We start from the raw sequence: 23371 nt of genomic DNA, 5'->3' as shown, positions 1-23371 counted from the left end.
AGCTGCTCAGTTCCTCCCCTCCATCTTGGATGATCAGTTCTCCTCTACATGGGTCTTGCTCACTGACTGAACCAAAGGCTGGCCCTTGATTGTGATCTGCTTTCTGTTTTTCTATTGGCAAAGCTGATGGATCTAGAATCTCCCCCCCCGCCCCACCCCAGCACCACTACCAACTTGCATATTAAAGAAAAAAGCACTGAGTAAGGGGATCAGTTTTGTACACGCAATGAAATGCAGTAATCCAGGCCATCAGGGCTCCCAAATTTGGCAGGGATCTTGGCACAGGAGGGGTAAGTGGGCAGAGTGTGTGCATTTGGCCCTGGCGGGGGGGGGCAGGTTTGGCCAGGGCAGCAGGGGGCTTCAATGGGAATTCTACTGTGTTGCCTTTATGCCATAATCCCGCTTTGCTTTTCTGGAAAACCTGAATAGTGTTAGAATCACTGACTCAATTTTTGGATCTCATTTTCATGACAAAGCAGTTGTCCCGTTTATAAAACCCAGCGGGCTATAAAAAGGGCCCAGTGCGAGGGTCCGGCTTCACAGTGCAACTTCACGCGGACTTCAGGGAAACGATGTCAGCGATGGGCCGGGTGAGTACCGAGAGACTGCACAGAGACCTAGCAGGCCAGCTGCGCCCAGGTCACCAGTGTCCGGCGTAGCATCGCATCCTGCCTCTGCCCTGTGTTACTACTGTAAATCTCTGACGCCTCTTTGCAAGTTATTGTAGCCTTGGGCCAGTCAGGCACCAATCACAAGCGATTACTCAGTCTGCACGCCTGTTCTGATTTTTTTAGTTTAGTTCTACAGATTTGCATGCAAAATGTTACCGTTCTGCACACCTCACAGTGCGACTGTAAAGTGAAGTAGGGGTTACTGGAATGTGCTTTCGTTAAGATATCCAAAGGCAGTACAGATAAATATAATTGCTACGCCTCGGGATTAGTTCTCTAGTTTAGGCTAGAATGTCTGAAGTATTAATAATCATTTGTGTCCTAAGACGATGACCGTCCGTGACCACTTCAAGAGGGCTCATAACTGAAGTACTGCTGCTCGGATTAATTGAAGAGCCTGCAAACAGGAATTGCCCCTTAATTGATGACAGAGCTGTCATTACAGAAAATGATCAAAAGCTTCCCAATCAACTTTACTCATTTTCATAAGAACTCCTGCTTTGAGGTCTCTGTAGACCTCCGTCCCTTTTTAGTATCAACATTTCCATAGTGTAGAAGAGTCTTGGGTGAACATTTCAGTAGCTGCTGACCTGTGTTTGTGGAGGATGTCATGACTTCTGCAGATGTATTCAATCAGAGGTGCAGCCTGCTCTTCACTGGAGCTTTGAAAGCAGTATAGTATCAACTCCTAATGAAGGAGGCTATTCTACAGAAATGGAGAGAGTTTACTTAACAACAGTTATCTGTGATTCTCCGTGTACCTGCCAGTGCTACTCATCTCAGAAAACGCTTTGGGTATTCGTTTAGACACACTTCCCCCATGCTAGAAATCCTGAAAAATGTTTTTTGTCTGCCAACAGATCTTAAGATCCATCTGATGGCTCAATCAATCCTATCTTGCCTAACAAGAGGAAGCTTTGTAACACAGCTGCTCTCAGTAGGTTGTGAAAGAGGGAGAATGGGGCAATAGCAAGTTCTTGAGTTCTTGACAGATCCCTCGCTGAACTGGGCTTCCAGGCCAGCCTGCCTGGAAGGTCGGTGTCTCATCACACCCACGTACTGCTCGGCCACTGAGAGCGCTTCCTCTCGTCTCTCGTCTGCCCCAGATCATCTTCTACGAGGACAAGAACTTCCAGGGCCGCCGGTATGAGTGCGACAGCGACTGCTCCGACTTCCACACCTACCTGAGCCGCTGCAACTCCATCCGAGTGGAGAGCGGGGCCTGGGTCCTGTACGAGCGCCCCAACTACATGGGCTACCAGTACGTCCTGACCCGGGGGGAGTACCCAGAGTACCAGCGCTGGATGGGCCTCAGCGACCGGCTGGGCTCCTGCAAGATGATCCACTTCGTAAGTCCGGCCTGCGGCCTCTGCTGCCGCCTCCTTAGTCATTCCAGTCGTGAGCAGCCAGGTGACGCCACCGGGCAGCTGCTGTTTGGACTGTGGTGGAATAGAGGAGTAGCCCCTGCTGTTGGTAAGGCAGCTTTCGGTCTCATCAGTACTTGCTTGACATTTAGCTTGTTGGGGCCCTAATAGCTAATGGGACAGAGAAGTTCCAGCTCTCGCACACAGGCACGGGGCCACGCTGAGCCCCAGGTCTCGCACACAGGCACGGGGCCACGCTGAGCCCCAGCTCTCGCACACAGGCACACAGGCACGAGGCCACACTGAGCCCCAGCTCTCGCACACAGGCACACAGGCACGAGGCCACACTGAGCCCCAGCTCTCGCACACAGGCACACAGGCACGAGGCCACGCTGAGCCCCAGCTCTCGCACACAGGCACACAGGAACGAGGCCACACTGAGCCCCAGCTCTCGCACACAGGCACAAAGGCACGAGGCCACACTGAGCCCCAGCTCTCGCACACAGGCACGAGGCCACGCTGAGCCCCAGCTCTCGCACACAGGCACGAGGCCACGCTGAGCCCCAGCTCTCGCACACAGGCACGAGGCCACGCTGAGCCCCAGCTCTCGCACACAGGCACACAGGCACGAGGCCACACTGAGCCCCAGCTCTCGCACACAGGCACACAGGCACGAGGCCACACTGAGCCCCAGCTCTCGCACACAGGCACACAGGCACACAGGCACACAGGCACACAGGCCACACTGAGCCCCAGCTGGTCAGCGCTCCCCTCACGTCTCTGTCCGTCTTTCCCCCTGCAGCCCAGCGGCACGCAGTACAAGATCCAGCTGTACGACAAGGGCGATTTCACCGGGCAGGTGTTCGAGGCGACGGAAGACTGCCCCTCGGTGCTGGAGCGCTACCGCACGCGCGAGGTGCACTCCTGCAAGGTGCTGGAGGGCGTCTGGGTCTTCTACGAGAACCCCAACTACCGCGGCCGGCAGTACTTGCTGGAGAAGGGCGAATACCACAAGCCAGTCGAGTGGGGCGCCGTCTGCCCCACCGTCCTGTCCTTCCGGCGCATCACGGAGTGATCCCTGCCGCCCCCCCCAGTCCCCGCGAGCGGCCGTGTGACCCCGTCCCCCTCGCCCCCTCCTCCTCACCCGCCTTGACCGGACGGGGCTGGCCTGCAGCTCCCTGCCGGAGCCCCGGCTGAAATAAATCCCGACTGCACGCACTGTGGCCGAGTGTGTCTTTATTGAGCCGGCGCCCGTTGTGTGTGTGTGTGTCCGTTACCCAGGCTGCTGCTGCTGCTGGGAGTGTTTGAGGGGTACACAGAGCGGAGAGCTCTGCCAGGGGTGCCTCTTAAAGCAAGTCAGTACCAGCTAGTACAGCAGCTGGGAAGGACGCCCCCTGCAGGCTGGGAAACACGTGCTCACACCTATCAGTAACAAGTACTGTCTCAGCGGTGGTGCAGGGTCCGCTCCAGAGAGGAGGGCTCATGGTCTCTCCTGGCTGGGCGGTCAGTCTGGTAAGAGAAGTCCGGAGAGCCTGCCTCAGCACAGGGAGGCAGGGAGGCTCAGTCACGAGCAGAGCTGAGGCGGAGGGGGGTGGGGGCCCTCTCCTCAGCTGAGTGCGGGCCGCAGGTCCAGGCTGACGGGACAGGGGTTGAGGTGCGTCCCGAAGGAGAAGCAGTTGCCCCCTCCTCCGACCAGCAAGAGCTCGGGCCCTCCATCCTCCAGGGGCGCGGAGCGATGGGAGTGCAGCATGAGAGGCCAGGGCACGGCCGACTGCACGGGGAGACAGAATTGCAACAACAGCCTTTTAAACAGGGGGAAAAAAAGAGAAGAGAAGCATGTCTCTCCTATCACTTCCCTGTCTCCATCACTCCGATGTGCAGCTGTGCAGGTTTCTTCCACCTCCCCGATCTTCTCGCTGCCTGGCTACCTCTCTCTCTTCCCCTCCAGAGTGCTCCCATTCTACCAGCCTCACATCTCTCTCTCCCTTCCCTCTTCCCCCAGTCCCCCCACCCCGTCAAGCCTCTCCCCCTCCGTGTGTGTGTGTGACTCACAGTGTCCAGACTGTACTCCACACTGCCCCCAGTGGCCAGGTCAACCACTGCCACGCCTGGCACTCCCTCTGCCTGCAGCCAGACTCCTCCCACAAGAATAAGGCGCTGGCCAATCACGTGTGCCGAGTGGGAGTACCTGGAACAGGGGGAGGAGCCTTAGCTACAAGGGAGTTTTCATTTGTTTTGATGGAGCACACACACAAAGAGAGCAAACAGAGCCATCAGTACTATGCAGCACACAGAGGCATGACCCAAAATCCTTCTCCAACAGCCAGCATTTAGTGGGATATACCAGCAGAAACAAAAAACAAAACAATTGTTGTACTTATCATTCACATTGAAGGCAATCTACTTATCAAAGGCTACATGTTTTAAGAAAGAAAAACAAGTCATATTATAAAATGCAAAGAAAGAAGTAACAGGTCTATTCCATGCTGAAAAGAGAAGAAAGAAAACAACGTTTCGGCCGTGGAGCCTTCTTCAGGTGTGCAATGCTAAAAACTGGCCACTCAATTACTGTCCTTGCAATACCTCACCTGGGCACTAGGGGGGGCTGTGTGCGGAGCTCCTCCCAACAGAAGCCCGTCTCCTGTGGCCGCAGCAGCAATACGGAGCCCAGTGGGACACCCCCACGTCCCAAGCCCCCGGCTACCACCACTCCTTCACCGTACACACAGGCCGTGTGGGAGTGACGAGGCTCGGGCACAGCGCCACCTACTGGCACCTGCAAACACACAGAGCCCGGCAGAGAGAGAGAGAGAGAGAGAGAGAGAGAGAGAGAGAGAGAGAGAGAGAGAGAGAGAGAGAGAGAGAGAGAGAGAGAGAGAGAGAGAGAGAGAGGTGACAAAAGGCAACAAAGAAGGCAGGTCACACTACGATGCAACTCACTGGGTACCACTGTACTACTGCTGTACTGTAGTGTGATCCGCCTTCTGCGTTTCACCCCCTGGGTGTACTTAACGCATGAGCAGGAGGACCTACGGGAAGAAACCCCAGAGGGTATGGACCAGCGCCCACCTGTTTTTAAGTTTGCCAACCCGTATGGGCTGGGCCCTCCACGTTAACAGTTAAGAGCAAGAAATCCTGCTCTATGCCCATCCGTGTGTTTGAGGCTTTTAAAAACCTCTCACTGCAATAATAATAATAATAATAATAATAATAATAATAATAATAATAATTGCTTACACTTATATAGCGCTTTTCTGGACACTCCACTCAAAGCTCTTTACAGGTAATGGGGATCCCCTCCACCACCACCAATGTGCAGCCCCACCTGGATGATGCGACGGCAGCCATAGTGCGCCAGAACGCTCCCCACACATCAGCTCTCAGTGGGGAGGAGAGCAGAGTAATGTAGCCAATTCATAGAGGGGGATTATTAGGAGGCCATGATTGGTGAGGGCCAATTGGAAATTTGGCCAGGACGCCGGGGTTACACCTCTACTCTTTTCGAGAAGCGCCCTGGAATTTTTAATGACCACAGAGAGTCAGGACCTCGGTTTTACGTCTCATCCGAAGGACGGCGCCTGTTTTACAGTCTAGTGTCCCCGTCACTATACTGGGGCATTAGGACCCACACAGACCACAGGGTGAGCGCCCCCTGCTGGCCCCACTCACACCTCTTCCAGCAGTAGCCTTAGTGTTTCCCAGGAGGTCTCCCATCCAGGTACTGACCAGGCTCACACCTGTACCAATACTGATGTCATGATCACAAATCCAGACTGTTAGACTCTGCAGCAAGAAAACAGTTTTGAGTCTGCTGTCCCAAAACTTTTAGAGGGCACGTACGTAGCCGGTTTTTAATATTTTTGAAGCAGACGACGGACACAATATTTTACAGGCCGAAGTGATGAAGAGGACGGTGTTTTTCCACCCCAAAATCAACCCGTTTTTCCAATGATGTTTGCAGAAACTATGCTATTGTAGGAAATGTAGTACTGAATTGCATTGGTCCGATTCTTTTTAGGATGGAAAAATGCTTATTAAAAGCATCAGAGTGTGCCATACCCTCAAGAGAGAAACAGGCATGAAGACAGACTAATGAAAAGCTAGAGAGCACAGAGAAACAGAGCTGAGCGTAAGAGTTCACCTCGTTCACCACACTCATACACCCCACCGGAACCCGTCTCGAGGCCCGAACCTTTCCCCACGGGCTGCCTTTCTGTGATAAACCTTGCCGTCTGACCCCCGGCGGTCTCGGGGGGCTCAAACCGAAGGCCGCGGGCTGATCCGTGCGTGCGTGCGTGCGTGCGCACTCGGATCAAACCCTGGGAACAAGGAACGGCCACGGCGGTCCAGACGTCAGCAGAGCCCCCCTGCTCCTCCCAGGAATCCTGCAGCCCCTCCGCCCCTCCGCGCGACTGACCTCCACCCAGCGCTGCTCCTCCACACACAGGAAGTGGGCGTCGCCCAGCGCCGGCTCTTCCGCCGTCCGTCCCCCGAACACAAACAGGAAACCGCGACCTGGCAGGGGGGGGTCGCGACAGAGTCAGCGCCGATCCCGCCAGCCGCCCGCCCGAGTGCGGCCACAGAGGCCGGGGACCGGAGCGAGAGATGCAGAGAGATACCCGAGCAGCTCAGGAGAGCTCATCCCAGTCGGGGCTGGGGGGCAGGAATCATGCGTTACCCCCTCCCTGGTGCCTTAAGGTGTAAATGCTTTCACATGTTTTTCGACAAACATGGAAGTTACAGGAAGGGCTTTTATAGCAGAATATCCCCACTCGCCGGTTCAAGAGCGATGGGTAGAAAACCCCGTGTCCAGGCTGATGCCTGCTTGCGATCCTGCCCCTTACCTCTGTAGGCCAGCGAGGTGGCAGTGTGCCGCCATCGTGGCCGCGGTGCTGTGCCGCCGCTGCACACCAGCTCTCGTGCAGACAGACGGACTGGACAGAGGTCAGCCGGAGACACGGGACCCACGAGGGCCGGCGGGGGGTCATACTTCACACGGAGGACGCTGGTCACAGGCTGCAGGGGGGAAGAACGTCCACCGTACACCACACAGCCCCAGCCCGGCACGGCTGTCACCGTGTGGAACACCCTGACCCCTGCAGGACAGCAAGGGAATTACAGGTCAACACGCTGCAAGGACACGAGCTGGACCTCCCAGGCCCAGGAGCTTGAGCTGTTGCAGTTTGCACACGTTGTGGGCTCTCGTAAAATCTGTACTGAGGCAAACACATATTCTGTCTCGTTTCAAATCTATATAGCAGGCTAGGAAACATTTTCAGAACTAAAAAGAATTAAAATAACAAGGCAAATGGTCATGTTTTAAATGTGGGAGCCTACAGCCTCTAAAAGATGACATAAGCTCAAACTGCACCCCACTGTCTTCAGGATTGAGTAGATAAAGGCTAGTTTCTGCTGTTGGTGCTGCTGGCTCTTTCTCGGGTGTTTTCACAGCCAAAGAAACGTGGGAGCATGGCACAACAGAGGACTTATGGGACAGTGCTCAGGTACTTTGTCAAGCGGAACTGCGCTCTAAGAAGAAAGAGCAGCAAAACAGGAAGAGAACTGGATCTTTCCAGACCCTACACATCTTCGCTCATGAGGAGCACAATAACTCGAAACAATACAGCAGCCCTGTGAGACGCGAGGAGACCCAGACACAATGAGAGGGAATCATCTGTGCTCTGGAAGAATGCGCTGACTGATGTAAAAACAGACAACACATCTAATGGACCCGACATTTAACAGCTCAGAGGACCTTGTGACGTAATCAGTCAGGACTGCTGCAACTCTGCTCTCTGTCCTGGTGGGTTTACTACTTGTTGTTGTTCCTCACTGACTGGACTGAGCCCCAGCTGCATCAGGCTGGCAGTAGAAATGTCATAAAACACTGAAGTGAAACCAATGAACATTAAAAAATGCAGTCATTTCCACCTGTATTCCTTTTCAGTTTTCTCAAAACAGCAGTGGGTGGGTGAAGTGTGAGAGTTGGAGGCCGTGTGCTCACCCCAATCACTGCATGGCTCCACACGGGCACATCTCCAGCCAGCCTGGTCTCTGATCAGGACCCGGGCTTCCCCTCCGCGGCCCCCCCGGCCCGCTCCCCCGCTCAGCAGCACCGCCCCGGGGCTGAGCTCGCCCAAGCCGAGCCCCAGTCCCTCCACAGAGCCCCCTCCAGGGGCCAGGGACACGGGCCGCACTGCCAGGGCTCGCGACCCAGACACGGGGCGCAGCGGGGGAATTGGAGGTGCTGTGGGGAACAGAGAGATGTCAGGGGTGGACTGGGGTGCAAAGCCATTGCCTGGGTCTTCAAACCTAAGAGGTCTTGTTAAAAGTGATTAACTGGGAAGGGGAGACTGCGCCGATATTCCTGCCTGCTAGTTATCTGGTTTTCCATACTGCAAAATTGGGGGAAAAACGTTCTCTTTTATTAATTCAGCACTGTGGGAAGAATCAATACAACCCATGCAGCTGTTCTTCAGCTGTAAGTCTTAATCGCCTTCATCACTGTCCTCCTCACCCCCTTCCAGCTAACATCATCCCAGTAACCGCTCCACGTAGCTCTGCTGTCCTGCACCAAACCATCACTGCTTGACCAGCCATGACAAAACTGGTCTCCTGACCAGCTAGGACAGTTAAGGGGTTTACACTGAGGGTTAGCTTGTGTAAGGCTGGGTAAAATAAAAATGACAACAGACATGCAGTCTACTGGCACCAACAGAATATATCAGACTCGTTCTGATTGGTGGCGGTGTGGGAGGGGCCTAGCAAAATGGGCGGGGCTGTGTAGCGAGCTGCGCCACGATTGGACTCACCAACAGGGGAGGGGAGCAACGGCATGCTGGTCAGGCACCCCTTGGAGGCTGTCAGGATGAAGTAGTGAGAGCACTTCTGGTGCCACTCCTAGGACATAAGAAAGGTCAGAGACCCGAGAGGCCATTCAGTCATTAGTAGCTAACAGACCCGATGATCTCACCCGGCTGATTCTTGAGAGAAGCGGAGGCATGGTCTTCAACCACATGGCCAGGCAGCAACTCTCTGGTAGAGAAGTGCCTCCTGTGCTCAGTTTTAAATGCACTTCCCAGTAGTTTCTTCTTCAGACCCTCTGGTCTGTGTTTCACTGCTCATTCTGAGTCGACTCTGTCACGGTCCTTGAGGATTGTGAATACTTGTGTCGGGTCCCCTCAGCTCTGTGCACTATTTTCTAAATGAGTTCTTACTAATGCAATGCACAGTTTGAATATGCCTTTACAGTCTACACTTTTAACTAGATATTTTAGCATTTTGATTGCCCATTGTATTTCCTCACACAAAGACCGAAGTAACTCAAAGGAAGGGGGAGACATGGAGGGTGAGACGAGGTTAGGAGTGTGAGATTCAGACACGGGGGGAGTGAGACACCAGAGTGCCCCAGCCTGCTGCTGGAGCCTGGCAGTGTGCAAGAGGGAGGCTTTACTGAGACGGACGCTGCTCTGATTTACTGTGAATAGGAGGAATGCACAGGCCAGGGGTGGACAGCTGTCCTGGGGCCGCGGCCCCTCACCTCGAACTCATCGAAGGGCTCCAGGGCCTCCACTCGCTGCCTCTCGCCCGGCCCCAGCTGGCCCAGGTAGAAGTGGTTCATGTCCAGGCAGACACAGTGCTCCCAGCCCTGCAGCAGGGGGTGGGTACAGACACAGCAGAGCGTTACAGCAGGCCAAGCACAGAGCTGGGACACTGTGCACGCCCCCCGAAAGGCTGGAAACAGAACGAGCATGAATAAAGGACGCCTGCTCACTCAAAACCACAAACATTTACCGAGCTTCTTTTCAGCAACGAACCGACAGGAGCTTAAACATTTAGAAAATTTGATAATTTAATCTTTAACTGAAAAGGCCTCAAAACACCTTGACCCGATGGCGACGTTCTCTCCTACAGTATGTAAAGTTTTGCATTACAAGTCTGGCACGCAGACAGCAGGAAGCCTGTCGACGCCAGTGTGTAGGTCAGAAACGCAGGCACAGCTGGAATCCGCGTGCGCAGTGCGTGACAGAACGTGCCAGTGACACGCAACCCTCACCCTGTCCAGGAAGCGCCGTCTCTGGGCCTCGGTGTCAGGGTACTCACTGAGCGCGTGCAAGGCGGAGCTCAGCCGCCGGAAGTGGTCCTGCATCACCCTGCCGAAGGGGTCGTGGGGGCGGAGCTGCTCATACATCACAAACACGGCATGGGGGAGGAGCCCAGCCGCCCACCCAATCAGAGCATCGGACCTGGGACAGGCAGACACAGCCACATGGACACCTTCAGCACATTTACAGCTCTGCGCTCGGCAGGGAACATCGGCCTTGTGTCAGAGAGTCAGCGGACAGCAGGCCAGACGGCGTCTCACCTCTCCGTCTCCATGTAAGTCAGCACCACTTCTGAGAGGAGCAGGGTGGGGGCGGTGGGGTCCAGGCCCGCCCCCATCAGAGCGGACTCCACCCCCCGGAGCTCCCTCAGGTCCGCCCCCAGCAGCCTGTACTGCTCACTGTACAGACACACTGCGGGGGAGAGACGTGGCGTGTGAAACCAGAGATCTAGCTCCAAAGCAACCTGCAGTCACATGAATTCGTCTCCATTGTTTCCTCGAACCACGGCCGCCCTTATTCCAATCGCATCATGCAACGCGGCCAGAGTGCCGGAGCCTGTGCCCAGGGTCTTACCAGGCTGCAGGGGTGGAGTTGGGCTCTGCACCGCCCCCATGAGGCTGGGACTGGCAGCGACCAGCGCAGCTTTGCGTCTCGACACGTCGGGGAAGTCGAGCTCAAACATCACGCACCCCTCCAGCGCCCCTGCGCTGTGCAGCCGGAAATACAGCGAGTCAAACCCTGCTCCCAGTGACAGCACCTAGAGAGGGGCGGGACAGGGATTCCAACCTCAGATCACTGGCACGGCGCCGCCTAGGACAAAGAGCAGCACGGACGTACCCCCCAGCCCAAAACAGTTTAGAATCGAACAAAACACGTGCGCCGCATAGACCTAACTCTAACCCTGCAGAAACTAAACAGGAACCCGGATATTAACGGCAGGCCTGACCCTCACCCTTGATCCACCTGACTGAAAATCCTATTCTAATCAAAAGAAGGGGACCCCCCCGTTTACTCTAGGCCCCGACTGTTGGGTAGTTTTGTGCCCAGGGGTAAATCAGTTCTGGGGCAGCCCTTCCTTGCGTGCCTGGTGCTCTGGGGGCAGCCATGGGGTAAATCTCCTCCTCTGCGCATGAAGCCACTCCCAGCAACGGGTTCTTTCCTCTCGCGTCCGGGTCGCAATTTGCAAAGCCCTTTTCAGAGCTCTGCAAGACGACGCGCGACGCCAGGTTAGCGGAAGCCGGCGGAGGCGGAGCTACAGGGCTGCGTCAGGGCAAGTCCACCCGTGACGCAGTGCCTCCCCGCGGAGCACCAGGACAAGGTGCCGGGCCGGGCGGCGGGCAGCCGACATCGGGAGGCACGGACCACACAGGGAGAGCTCACCTGTCTCCTGGTGCTGCCCGCCGTGCCGCGCAGGAACTCCCTGACACAGTGGTCCACAGCCTTCCAGCGCACGTAGTAGCCCCTGGGGAGAGACGCCACAGCCCCCCCGTGTCACAAGCACGTGGGCGAAGGGGGACAAACACATCGGCACACGTTCAAGCTCACGGGGCTGGTGAGTAATGGGGTCGCGGAACGCGTGAACAATCCCAGGCGTGTGAACACAGCTAATCTGTGATCTAGTGCAGGTGGGCAGCTGCGTCAGCACGCATACCGTAGGCTGCAAAGGAACAAGTCATAGGTTTATTCCCTGCTGAAAAGAGAAGAAAGAAAACACAACGTTTCGGCCGTGGAGCCTTCAGCTGTGAGAAAGTCTGTGGTCTGCCTGCTCTGGCCTCCAAAAGGGCCTCAATGTCTGTGAAGGTGAGCTAAGAACGCACTCTCTGCTCCTAACAAGGTTAACAGAAGGAGCGATCAGCTTCAAAGAGCAGGATGGAACCCACATGAGCCTGAGGCAGACGACCCAGTCACGTACTGCTGACTGTATAAACAGGGTTAGGAAAGGTCAGCGGCTTGCCTGTTGTTGCGTGTGTTAAAGCTCAATAAAGCCCGCAACAGCACAAGGCTATCTCCTGCTCTTCTGTTACAAAACTACCCACAATGTGAGCTTTAACGTGATACCACATGAAGAGAGAGAGCAGCGAAGAAGGGAAGTACACAGCCCTCCCAGGCTGCACGAGGAAGAGGAGGAAAGGGGGAACAGAGGCAGAGGCAGAGGGAGAGGAGACGTGTGCACTCAGTGTGGCGCAAGGCACTGTGCGGCGTGTACAGATGTGTTGTATTGCTTCTTACCGGTTGATAAGGGGCGCCCTCCTGACGCTTCGGCACACAAAGCTCTTCAGGAAGGGATCCGGGAAGTAGCCCTGCATGGCCGCAGAGACCTTACTGACCACGCTGCTGTCATTGGTCCCCTGCACCTGCGGAACAAGACCACAACGTTACCACACAGCACCGGGGCCACAGCAGGTACAGTCTATACACACGGAGCTCCTTTCCCCCCTTCAGTGCAATGCCACGCACCGCCACCTGCAGGGAGGGGCAACACAAGCTCCTCTCTCAGACTGGGGGAGGGAGATTTCACTATTCGCCGGCCCAGGCTTTTTAAGCTGATTTTGGGTGTGGGCATAAGGGCAGGGCCTATGACCGCTGCTCTTAAGAAAAATGACCTTAGGATAAGGATGGGCCATCCTCCAGGACTGGACACTCCTGTTGCAGACACACTGTCCCTCCAGGACCAGGACTGGACACTCCTGCTGCTACACACTGACCCTCCCTACAGGACCAGGACTGGACACTCCTGCTGCAGACACACTGACCCTCCCTACAGGACTGGAATGGACACTCCTGCTGCAGACACACTGTCCCTCCCTACAGGACCAGGACTGGACACTCCTGCTGCAGACACACTGACCCTCCCTACAGGACCAGGACTGGACACTCCTGCTGCAGACACACTGACCCTCCCTACAGGACCAGGACTGGACACTCCTGCTGCAGACACACTGACCCTCCCTACAGGACTGGAATGGACACTCCTGCTGCAGACACACTGTCCCTCCCTTCAGGACCAGGACTGGACACTCCTGCTGCAGACACACTCTCCCTCCCTTCAGGACCAGGACTGGACACTCCTGCTGCAGACACACTGTCCCTCCCTTCAGGACCAGGACTGGACACTCCTGCTGCAGACACACTGACCCTCCAGGACCAGGACTGGACACTCCTGCTGCAGACACACTGTCCCTCCCTTCAGGACCAGGACTGGACACTCCTGTTGCAGACACACTGTCCCTCCAGGACCAGGACTGGACACTCCTGCTGCTACACACTGACCCTCCCTACAGGACAGGACTGGAGACTCCTGCTGCAGACACACTGTCCCTCCCTACAGGACAGGACTGGACACTCCTGCTGCAGACACACTGACCCTTCCTACAGGACCAGGAGTAGACACTCCTGCTGCAGACACACTGAATCTCCCGACAGGACCAGGACTGGACACTCCTGCTGCAGACACACTGACCCTCCCTACAGGACCAGGACTGGAGACTCCTGCTGCAGACACACTGACCCTCCCTACAGGACCAGGACTGGACACTCCTGCTGCAGACACACTGACCCTCCCTACAGGACAGGACTGGACACTCCTGCTGCAGACACACTGAATCTCCCGACAGGACCAGGACTAGACATTCCTGCTGCAGACACACTGACCCTTCCTACAGGACCAGGACTGGAGACTCCTGCTGCAGACACACTGACCCTCCCTACAGGACCAGGACTGGACACTCCTGCTGCAGACACACTGACCCTCCCTACAGGACAGGACTGGACACTCCTGCTGCAGACACACTGACCCTCCCTACAGGACTGGAATGGACACTCCTGCTGCAGACACACTGACCCTCCCTACAGGACAGGACTGGACACTCCTGCTGCAGACACACTGACCCTCCCTACAGGACCAGGACTGGACACTCCTGCTGCAGACACACTGACCCTCCCTACAGGACCGGGACTGGACACTCCTGCTGCAGACACACTGACCCTCCCTACAGGACCAGGAGTAGACACTCCTGCTGCAGACACACTGACCCTCCAGGACCAAGACCGGAGACTCCTGCTGCAGACACACTGACCCTCCCTACAGGACCAGGACTGGACACTCCTGCTGCAGACACACTGACCCTCCAGGACCCAGGACTGGACACTCCTGCTGCAGACACACTGACCCTCCCTACAGGACCGGGACTGGACACTCCTGCTGCAGACACACTGACCCTCCCTACAGGACCAGGAGTAGACACTCCTGCTGCAGACACACTGACCCTCCAGGACCAAGACCGGAGACTCCTGCTGCAGACACACTGACCCTCCAGGACCCAGGACTGGGGACCCCTACCTTAAGGCAAGATCTCTCAGCCCCGGACGCAGGTCCGAGAGTCTGCTTTCTAACCACACCTCCACCCGAGCCTTCAGGTACATCTAGCGGTGTGGCTGTTGGGAGAATGACCATTTCTACATCGTCTGCAAAACGGGTCACGGAAACGGCGCAGAGGTATCGACCGCTCGAGAAGGTCCGACACCAAGCTTTGAACTCACCGCCACATCCCTCGCGACCTGCCTCTTTCGCCTCTCTGCCCCGCGAGCCACCGCGCCGTCTCCGCCCGGCATGGTCACCGGCGACGAAGACGCAGAGCAGGCGGGAGCACTCCTCTGCGTGAGTATCAACCCTGCAGAGTCCGTGAAAACGGCATCTACATGTTAAAAGTCTCTCTCGGGAATAAAAACACTAGAAACTGTGTAGAAAACAAGCCTCAGCGAGTCAGTTTACAGCAGTCTTTCCCGACTGTTTACACCACAATGAACTTCTGCAGCACAGCACTCTTGTAGTTCGATCGCTCTGGGATACATTGCATTTTAAGGGAGACAAATCTACCAAGAATGAATCGATGAGAGCAGATGGCCCTGAAACGAATAAGACAGCGCCATCTATTGACAAGGAGGCATTTTTTTAGCACGCAATGTCAGTGTCGGTGTCGGTCTCGGTGTCTTGCTGCAGGTGGGTGAAAGGACATGAGGAAAGGTTTGAAATGGAGCTGCTGCTTCTGGCAGATGTTCGGCTCCTTGAATAATAGCACAAACCTGCCCAAATACAGCAGCGGCCTCCAGTGCTCTTCAACTACATTAAACATATTTTACATGTATAGTATATACAGCTCTTTTAATCCCTAAGAGGATCCAAAAGAGCTTTACTTTGACTTATGAGAGGGGTTTTATTTCATTCACCACGGAATGTGTAGCCTCAGCTGGGTGACGTACAGTAGCTATTCTGCGCCAGGAGCCCCCTGTATCTGGGAACTACTACCATAAGACTTTACAACTCCTCCACTGGGTGTCTGGGCAGGGGCAACATTGACCTGTTCTGGGACTAAACCTGAGTCCTCCGTTTACAACTGGTGTGCAATATAAGGAAGTGGATTTGCAACCTATCTGTAATTGTGTAACGTATAGGATTGTGCAATACGTCTTCTTTGTGCCCTGTACATTCTGTGTTATTTTTGTATGATCTGTATGATTACGTTGTAGTGTGCTGTGTTGATTGTGCCTGGCTGCTGTTGCACTGCAATTTCCCTCACCGGATTAATAAAATATCTGTCTGTCTGTCTAAAAGAGGGAGAGAGATACCGCTGCCCCAGGTGTGAATGGGAAACTTTAGGAAGGTCGGGCTGTACCTGCACACTGCAGGTAACACCACTACTAACTAAGAGCAATTTAATGACTAAACAGTCAGGATTTCAGTTTAAAGTTTCACCCAAAGGACGACACCTCCTACAGCACAGTGTTCCTTGTCACCGTGCTCATCATTGATGTGGAAATTATGGATCAGAGGTAGGGTGCGCCACCTACTGGTCACAGTCACACACTCCCCAGTATTGACCAGACTGGGCCCTGCTCGGCTGCCGAGAGCTGACCAGATCAGGCTAGGTGGTGTGAAGGCTGCAGCCTGGGTGTGCGACCTAACTGATGTATCACCTGACAACGAGGAGTTTTACATACTTTACATATCAGAAAGCTTTTAAAAGTCTTGAAATATTCGTGTGTAGATAACCGGCTTGCCCAACTTGTGCTGGAAAAGCGTCCGCGGGGAAGAATGACAAATATGCTACCAGGTAGCAGTGTAATCTAAGTCAAATGCCGAAGAACGCACGCCGATCCCCGAAAAGGCCGCCTGCCCCTTTAAGGCGCAGGGGGGTGGGGGTGGGGTCAGCTTGCCGCAGCTGCGCAGTAGAGCAGGAAGTACCGAGTCGCTTCTCGGCCAGCTGACAGAACAACAACAAGCAGAGCCCGCAGTCGCAGTACGGGCAGCGCCGTGCCGACACAGGTAAAGTGCTCGGACCCTCGGTCACTTCCAGGGGAAAAGCGAGGGGTTGGAGAGCGGCTCTGCGGCCCCCCGGGAACAGGGCCTAGCGCGTCTCTCGGCCGGGGTGGGAGTTGGGTTCCGCTCGGGCTGGTGCGGGGTTACACTGGACGTACTGGGAGCAGCGCCGGGCCCAGCGCTGGCGGGACGAGATCCCTCTCATGCGGAATGACAGGGGAAGCCGTGTCCTGCTGCTGTGCCGTAACGATCCCGCGGCGGCGGCCGTCTGCGCCGGGAATCTCACCCGACGCCCCGGGGACTGACGGAGAGGCACTGCGACACGGCGGCTGGGCGGCTCGGGTGTTGACAGCGGGCGAGGGAGCGAGGGGGGACGGTACAACGCGCCAGCCCCAGCGGTAGCCACGGTCCGCAGTTCCGCCTGCTGGCCTGGAAGTCTCCCCCCCCGCGTCTCTCTCTCTCTCTCTCTCTCAAACCGGTAGTTTGCCGATCTGGTCTTCGGTATTAAGCGGGTGTTTACAGACGGTGTAAAACTCGACCGGCAGGTCCCGGGAGAAACAGTTTAACAATACAGGCGCGGCGGAACCCGGTGCGTGCGGTCGAGCTTACCCGAGGAGTTCCTTGCAGTTTGTTTTGTCCTGGTCAGTGCCTGTCCAGCAGACGAACGGCTTGACCCCGGTCCGGCGTACAGTATCCCTAACGGGCGCCTGTCATTTACCGTGCCCCTTGCACACCGCCCGCTGCTCCTGCCCCAGAGTGTGTGTCACCCCGGGCCGCCGGGCAGTGTAGCGCCATCACCACCACAGGCAACCCGGGCGGAGATGGCTTACTGTCGGCAGAGGTCTTTATTCCCGTTTGTGTGCCAGCAGTCAACCCAGTGGACGTTCCTCCTGCCTCATTCCTGTGGTGCTTTTGTTGTAGTTCAAGACTGTCCCAGCTATTGCTCTTATTTTGTTTTGTGGTGGCGTTGTGGTTTACCACGTGTTCAGGAGCTCATCACTAACACCCACGTTGATCAGATCTACCCCAGGAATGGCAGTGCCACCGTAGAGGGTGTCAGCAGGCCTGCAGCCATTGTCTCGCCGTTGTGTTCCAGCAGACAGGGCTACAGAGTGACGCAGCGAGCGAAGGAGGGTCTGACGGCCTCACACTCTCCCATCCCTGTGCCTGCCGCCCTTCTGAAGGAGCCCCACTGCCCTGCCACCCATGGCCAGCAGAGGGACTGCCCGGCCCAACGGCAACCTGCCCCAGACCAAGATCTGCCAGTTCAAGCTGGTGCTGCTGGGGGACATGGCTGTGGGCAAGTCCAGCCTGGTGCTGCGCTTCGTCAAGGGCCAGTTTGACGAGTTCCAGGAGACGACCATCGGGGGTGAGGGGGGGAGGAAACGAGACCAGCACGGGCAGCAGGAGAGGGGGATCCTTGTCAGGGATACTGAGAGGGAAGAGGGACACACTGACACGGAGACGAGAGAGACAGAGGAGCTCACTGACATGGAGACGGGAGAGACAGAGGGGCTCTCTGACACACTGACACAGAGACGAGAGAGAGAGGGGAGCTCTCTGACACACTGACACAGAGACGAGAGAGAGAGGGGAGCTCTCTGACACACTGACACAGAGACGAGAGAGAGAGGGGAGCTCTCTGACACACTGACACAGAGACGAGAGAGAGAGGGGAGCTCTCTGACACGATGAGAAAGGTGGTGAAGGAGAAGCACAGGACACATTCCCACAGGGTGAGCATTGTTTTCATAATGGCAGGGAGCAAGACTGACCTGGCAGAGAAGAACGAGGTAGGGCCAGTGTGCGGCTCTAAGAGCACAGGCAAGTTTACAAATGAGGAAAGGTCCAGCAGCCCATCACAGTTCATTGGTTTACTCCACTCAAGTGGGACGCTGAGACGCGTTCCCAGTGTCTTAGGGCAGAGGCGAACATGTCTTCAGAAATTCTGTAGATTCCTGCTGTGTAATGGGATGTGTTTCTCCCTCTTCCCGTCGTTTTCTTTTCCCCTGCATCCTCTCTCCTGCTCCCCTCTCTTAAACCCTCTTGCCTTGCTCACACTGATCTCCCCCCTGTAGCTGCGTTCCTGGCCCAGTCAGTCTGCCTGGACGACACCACGGTGAAGTTTGAGATCTGGGACACGGCCGGGCAGGAGCGCTACCACAGCCTGGCCCCCATGTACTACCGCGGGGCGCAAGCTGCCATCGTGGTCTTTGACATCACCAAGCCGGTACGCCTGGCCGCGCCTGCGCTGACAGCATGCTGGTCCAGATTCGCGGGGCCGAGCAGATGTTGTGGATGTGACCGGGTTAGGCCAAGCTTATCAAAAATTCGAATTCGCAGAAAATATATTTGCAGAACAACAGGCAATACGTGCTGAAACAGAGGATTGTAGCTGACATATCAAGAGAAAGTACTATGACACTGCAGCCCACTGAAGCTCAGCAGGAGCCTGGTCGGTACCTGGATGAGAGCCCTCCTGGGAACGTCAAGGCTACTGCTGGAAGAGGTGTTAGTGGGGCCAGTAGGGGGCGCTAACCCTAAAGTCTGTGTGGGTCCTAATTTCCCAGTACAGTGACAGCGACATCATACTTTAAAAAGGCACAGATGAGACTGTAAACGAGGTCCTGACTCCTCGTGGTCATTAAAAATCCCAGGGTGTTTCTCAGAAAGAGTAGGGGTGTCCCCCCTGGTGTCCTGGCCAGATTTCCCTCTGGCCTTTACCAGTCATGGCCTCCTAATAATCCCTGTCTCTGAACTGGCTCCATCACTCTGCTCTCCTCCCCACTGAGAGCTGGTGTGTGGGGAGCGTACTGGCGCACACTGGCTGCCGTCGCATCATCCAGGGGGTGGAGGGGAGCCCCATTACCTGTAAAGCGTCCAGAGTGGGGCGTCCAGAAAAGCATGGAATAATTGCTCGAATGATATTAGAATAACGATTGACAGACGTCTGCCTGGTGCCTGTCGCGGCGACTGCTTTACCGTCCCGTGCATGTCCGCTTGCGCGCAGGAGACCTTCGAGCGTGCCAAAGCGTGGGTGAAGGAGCTGCAGCGGCAGGCGAGCCCCAGCATCGTCATCGCGCTGGCGGGGAACAAGGCCGACCTGGCCGATAAGCGCATGGTGGAATACGAGGTAGGGGCGGCGCGCGGCTCTAGGGAGGGACAGGGACAGGGGCAGGGCTACCATCGGAGCTCACTGGCTCCCTGCGCTTCAGTGGCACGAGCAGAGCCGCGAGCCCAGGCTACGAGCAGAGACGAACGGGACATGTGCTCGGGGTCGGGGTGTCCCAGGGGGTCTTTAAGAGCTGGGCTTCCTCTCATCGTTTGGGTGTAATGAGCTGTGCGGGGCAGTGGTGAGGCCGCTGGACTCACGGCCAGAAGGCCCTGGGTTCGAATCGCAGGCGAGAGGCCGCTGCTGTCCCCCTGAGCGAGGCGCTTCACCTGAAGTGCTCCAGCGAGATACCCCTCTGTAGAAATGAGTCCAAATGTAGGTCTTGAAATAAAAGCGTCAGTCACAGAAATTATTTCTGATGGTAATGCAGGCTTTCTTACAGTGAATGAATGGATCTATAAGTATTTCGAAATCCTTCAAGGGCTTAAAATCGGGATCCTGAGTCTGGAAACCGTTTGAAGGTTTTCTGCTGGTTAGCGAGAGGACGTGTAACTGTGCCTCTAAGTGAAATCTAATGTAATCTAAGTGGAAAAAAGTATTCACGGTGTTTGTTCCAATTGGATATTATTAATTAATAATATTGTTAATTATTAACCTGAAAGCCAAGAGAGCACGGGTAATCCACATGAACAGTTTTTCTAATCCTCTGAGGGCAAGACTCGGTATTTGTGGGCACGCGTCTGATGCCAATATCGCACCTTCGCAATAAGAGTGTTAAACTTCAAGATGCGATAAGGCTAATGGATGCAACGTCATGTCCTCTCTCTCCGTCAGGAGGCTCAGACGTACGCCGAAGACACGGGCCTGCTGTTCATGGAGACATCCGCCAAGACGGCCATGAACGTCAACGAGCTCTTCCTGGCCATCGGTGAGGCCCGCCCTCCGCCGCCCCCCGCTGGTGTCAGTCTTGTGTAGCCGCGGGAGCGGACGAGCCTGCACGCGCGCCGTCTGAACCCTCTCCCTTCTCTGCTTCCAGCCAAGAAAATGCCAAAAACAGACACCCAGCACCCGACGCACGCAGCGCGGCACAGGGGGGTCAATCTGCACGACCCCGACGCCCAGTCCAGCCGGGGCTGCTGTGGCAATTAATGCCCCCTCAGGGGGTCGGCGCCGAGGAGACCCCTCCCCCCCAGCCCCCATCCCCATCCCCAAAGTCCCCCTGCGCTGCTGCCACGGAGAGAGGGAGGGAGAGCGAGAGAGCGCTTCCTGCTACGGTTTTCTTCCCAGGAGAGCGGTGGAGGTTCCCGGGGCTGAGCAAGACCGAGCAAGGGGCCTGGAGTTTTCTATTACAAGTGGCACTAATAATAGATGTTTTGTTTTCTTTTAATTTTAAAAATAACGTTTTCGATTCCTATGGATTATCCTGCACTTTCAGTACCAACACTGAGGGACGGAGACAGATAGACGGACGGACGGACAGACAGACAGACAGTGACGGAGGCAGAAGGCGAGCTTGAGAGACAGAAGCAGCAGGGGGGAGCCCAGGGCACACTGGGATGCCCTCGGAGTGGTCTCTGTCGGTGGTCCCTGTGTGGTATTTCCCTGGTGGGTCAGTCTGATGGGTCAGCCTGGCCAGAGCAGTAATCCATACCCGATGACAAGCCCAGTTGACATGCTGTTACAGCTCCTCTGAGTACTGCAAATGGACACGTTCTGAGATTTTTCTGGAGGGCAGCACAGGTTCTCCTCTTTATACCTGTTCCCAATGTTTTCCGATGGGCCACTGCTCCTAGCTGCAGGGGTAGGACAAGATACTACAGCTCACGTGCCAGTGGTTTCTGGCCATGTGAGGTTCTTGCAGTGAGGCAGGTGGTAGATGGCCTGGGCTGAGACAGGACTGTGGACAGATGGATAGACGTTGTGTAAAGGGGGCATAAGGCACTGGGGCATGGGGCCCATCCTTTCGGGAAGAACGGCATTCAAGAATCGGGATTGTCCCGATTGGCCCGACATTTAAGGGAGTAAGACGGTGTGAAATGTTCAAAAATCCACACAAAGGAATTATCCCTACAGTATTAAAGTTGCGATCACCACCACCTTGGGCACAATTCTGTTCAGCTTCACGAGTTTAGAAAAATGCTGTACCATGCAAGCGCTGCGCGAAACCTCGTGCACCACTGCTCTGCACGGGCGAGTCTGGGATTGTATATACGGTGCAATTAAATTGTGAGGGTTCTGATGTGACTGATGATTTCGGTTTGTTTTATTTTCCTGTCGTAAAAAAAAAAAAAAGAATGGAATCTGGTGTGGCCGCAGCCCGAATTAATTGGTCCGCGCATACCGCCGTTGATGGGACGGCGAGGGCTCTTGTGGGCTGTGCGTGCTGCAGCGCACGGCAGCTGATCGGGACAGCGTGCCTACAGGGTCAGGAAGGCGTCTGGGGTGCACCATCGTCCCCATCCGCCTCGACACCGATTACCACAGTGGTGCCATCAGTCCGGGGACCGCAGTCCTGCAGGCTCCTGTCCATTTCCCTTCCAGGCGAGCCGTGGGACACCCGTTTCAGGGGCTCCCCCAGGGCCTGCCCCCCTCTCCCGGACGGCTGCTTTGTGAATGATCTCACAGCAGGCGTGACCAGAGTGCTTTGCCGGCAGGCGTCAAACCGGAGATGCGGGGTGCCTGTCGCAGTCGTTCATTTTTTTTTTTAAAGAAAATAAACTTAATTCCCCGCAATGTGTACAATTCTTTCAAAGAGTACAGCTCTAAAATCTCTTACCAGTTTCAAAAGGTCTTAAAAAGAAGTGATTATCCACGACCAATCGAACGACGTGGCAATCGGTCTCGAAGGCTGGATTCGCACAACAACATCCCTGCAAGCTTCCAGCTTGTGACCACTTGCAGTTGTCCATTGTGTGCCTTTAAAACCTGTCCTGGTTCTTAAACTGGGATGGTCGTTGTTCCTTTACCTGTTCCTTTATGGATCTGCGCCACCCATTTTGGTGCAAAGTGATGGAAAATTTGGCTGTAAACCAGGAGATGCGTTCCTACGCCTGCACGGCACAAATCCTGCTGTCCATGGGTCCACCTGCAGCTGCTCCTTTTACTTAGTACTGATTTAATTATTGGCTCAGCTGGACATGCATGACTTGTGCTGCATGTGATGATTTAAGGACGTACGCGATTCTTTTTACAGAGAACTGGGAATGCTTTCACAGGGTGGACCAGTTTTACATTTGCCTGGCTAATGAGTTACAGGAGAGGTTTACAGAAATGGCAGCTCAGACCGAGAGAGGACACAGTACAGCGTCTGCTCTCACGGGCGTGCTGTTGCAACAGGAGAGAACAGAGCTCAAAACCACGATCGGCAACTCGGCCTCAGCATCTACACGTGGCACTCTAAAAGTGCCTGTTGTTTTTCTGTTTCTAGATTTGCAAAGTATCAAGCAATACCATGCAGGAGACTGTAAACCGGTCAATCGGTATTACTTGAAAATGAAAACTAATGAAAAGGGCTGGGTCTCCTGCTCTGCTCCTGAAGACCTGACAGAATCAGCAGCTTGACATAACAGGGCTGATTGGGCCTTAGAATATTTTAAAAATTTTAAACCTGTAATTTAATTGATATTTGTTAAATGGACATCAGTAATAGGTATTGTGTTTCTGAAGAAATTATTTCAGACATTCTCCCTAGATATCCCTCAACTGATTACAAAGTGAAAATGGTTTGCCGGGGTTCAGAAGGGAGGTGCAGGCACAGCTCTAGTCCAGAGAAAGAACTGGGCAGCTTTGAGGCCTCCATCACC

The 23371-nt window shown here is 55.3% G+C and overlaps 3 protein-coding genes across 4 annotated transcripts; 2 read left to right on the top strand and 1 right to left on the bottom strand.

Annotated features, from left to right (window-relative positions):
- Nucleotides 1-434: 434 nt before the first annotated feature.
- Nucleotides 435-3253, top strand: crygs2 (crystallin, gamma S2). The gene is made up of 3 exons (XM_088605916.1): nucleotides 435-590; nucleotides 1778-2020; nucleotides 2838-3253. Exons 1-3 carry the CDS (start codon nucleotides 573-575, stop codon nucleotides 3108-3110), a joined length of 534 nt encoding a protein of 177 aa, XP_088462042.1. The 5' UTR covers nucleotides 435-572; the 3' UTR covers nucleotides 3111-3253.
- A 1-nt stretch (nucleotide 3254) lies between these two features.
- Nucleotides 3255-14982, bottom strand: lcmt2 (leucine carboxyl methyltransferase 2). The gene is made up of 14 exons (XM_088605895.1): nucleotides 14680-14982; nucleotides 12370-12494; nucleotides 11521-11602; nucleotides 10714-10897; nucleotides 10401-10551; nucleotides 10092-10281; nucleotides 9576-9683; nucleotides 8848-8935; nucleotides 8040-8282; nucleotides 6880-7131; nucleotides 6453-6550; nucleotides 4624-4811; nucleotides 4088-4223; nucleotides 3255-3806 (listed from the first exon to the last, which is right to left on the bottom strand). The coding sequence occupies exons 1-14, from the start codon at nucleotides 14749-14751 to the stop codon at nucleotides 3642-3644; spliced, it is 2082 nt and encodes a 693-aa protein (XP_088462021.1). The 5' UTR covers nucleotides 14752-14982; the 3' UTR covers nucleotides 3255-3641.
- A 1331-nt stretch (nucleotides 14983-16313) lies between these two features.
- Nucleotides 16314-21812, top strand: rab5b (RAB5B, member RAS oncogene family). Of its 2 annotated transcripts, none has more exons than XM_088605850.1 (6): nucleotides 16314-16462; nucleotides 17556-17825; nucleotides 18535-18686; nucleotides 19467-19589; nucleotides 20403-20496; nucleotides 20605-21812. In XM_088605850.1, exons 2-6 carry the CDS (start codon nucleotides 17663-17665, stop codon nucleotides 20715-20717), a joined length of 645 nt encoding a protein of 214 aa, XP_088461976.1. In that variant the 5' UTR covers nucleotides 16314-16462; nucleotides 17556-17662; the 3' UTR covers nucleotides 20718-21812. The 2 variants fall into 2 exon arrangements, with proteins under 2 accessions (XP_088461976.1, XP_088461977.1); XM_088605851.1 differs by having other exon boundaries at nucleotides 16346-16462; nucleotides 17553-17825.
- The last annotated feature ends 1559 nt before the right edge of the window (nucleotides 21813-23371 follow it).

Source organism: Lepisosteus platostomus, chromosome 14 (genome assembly GCF_059453375.1).
Source record: "Lepisosteus platostomus isolate fLepPlt1 chromosome 14, fLepPlt1.hap1, whole genome shotgun sequence".
Taxonomy (NCBI): Eukaryota; Metazoa; Chordata; class Actinopteri; order Semionotiformes; family Lepisosteidae; genus Lepisosteus; species Lepisosteus platostomus.
This window is presented reverse-complemented; position numbering and strand designations above follow the sequence as displayed.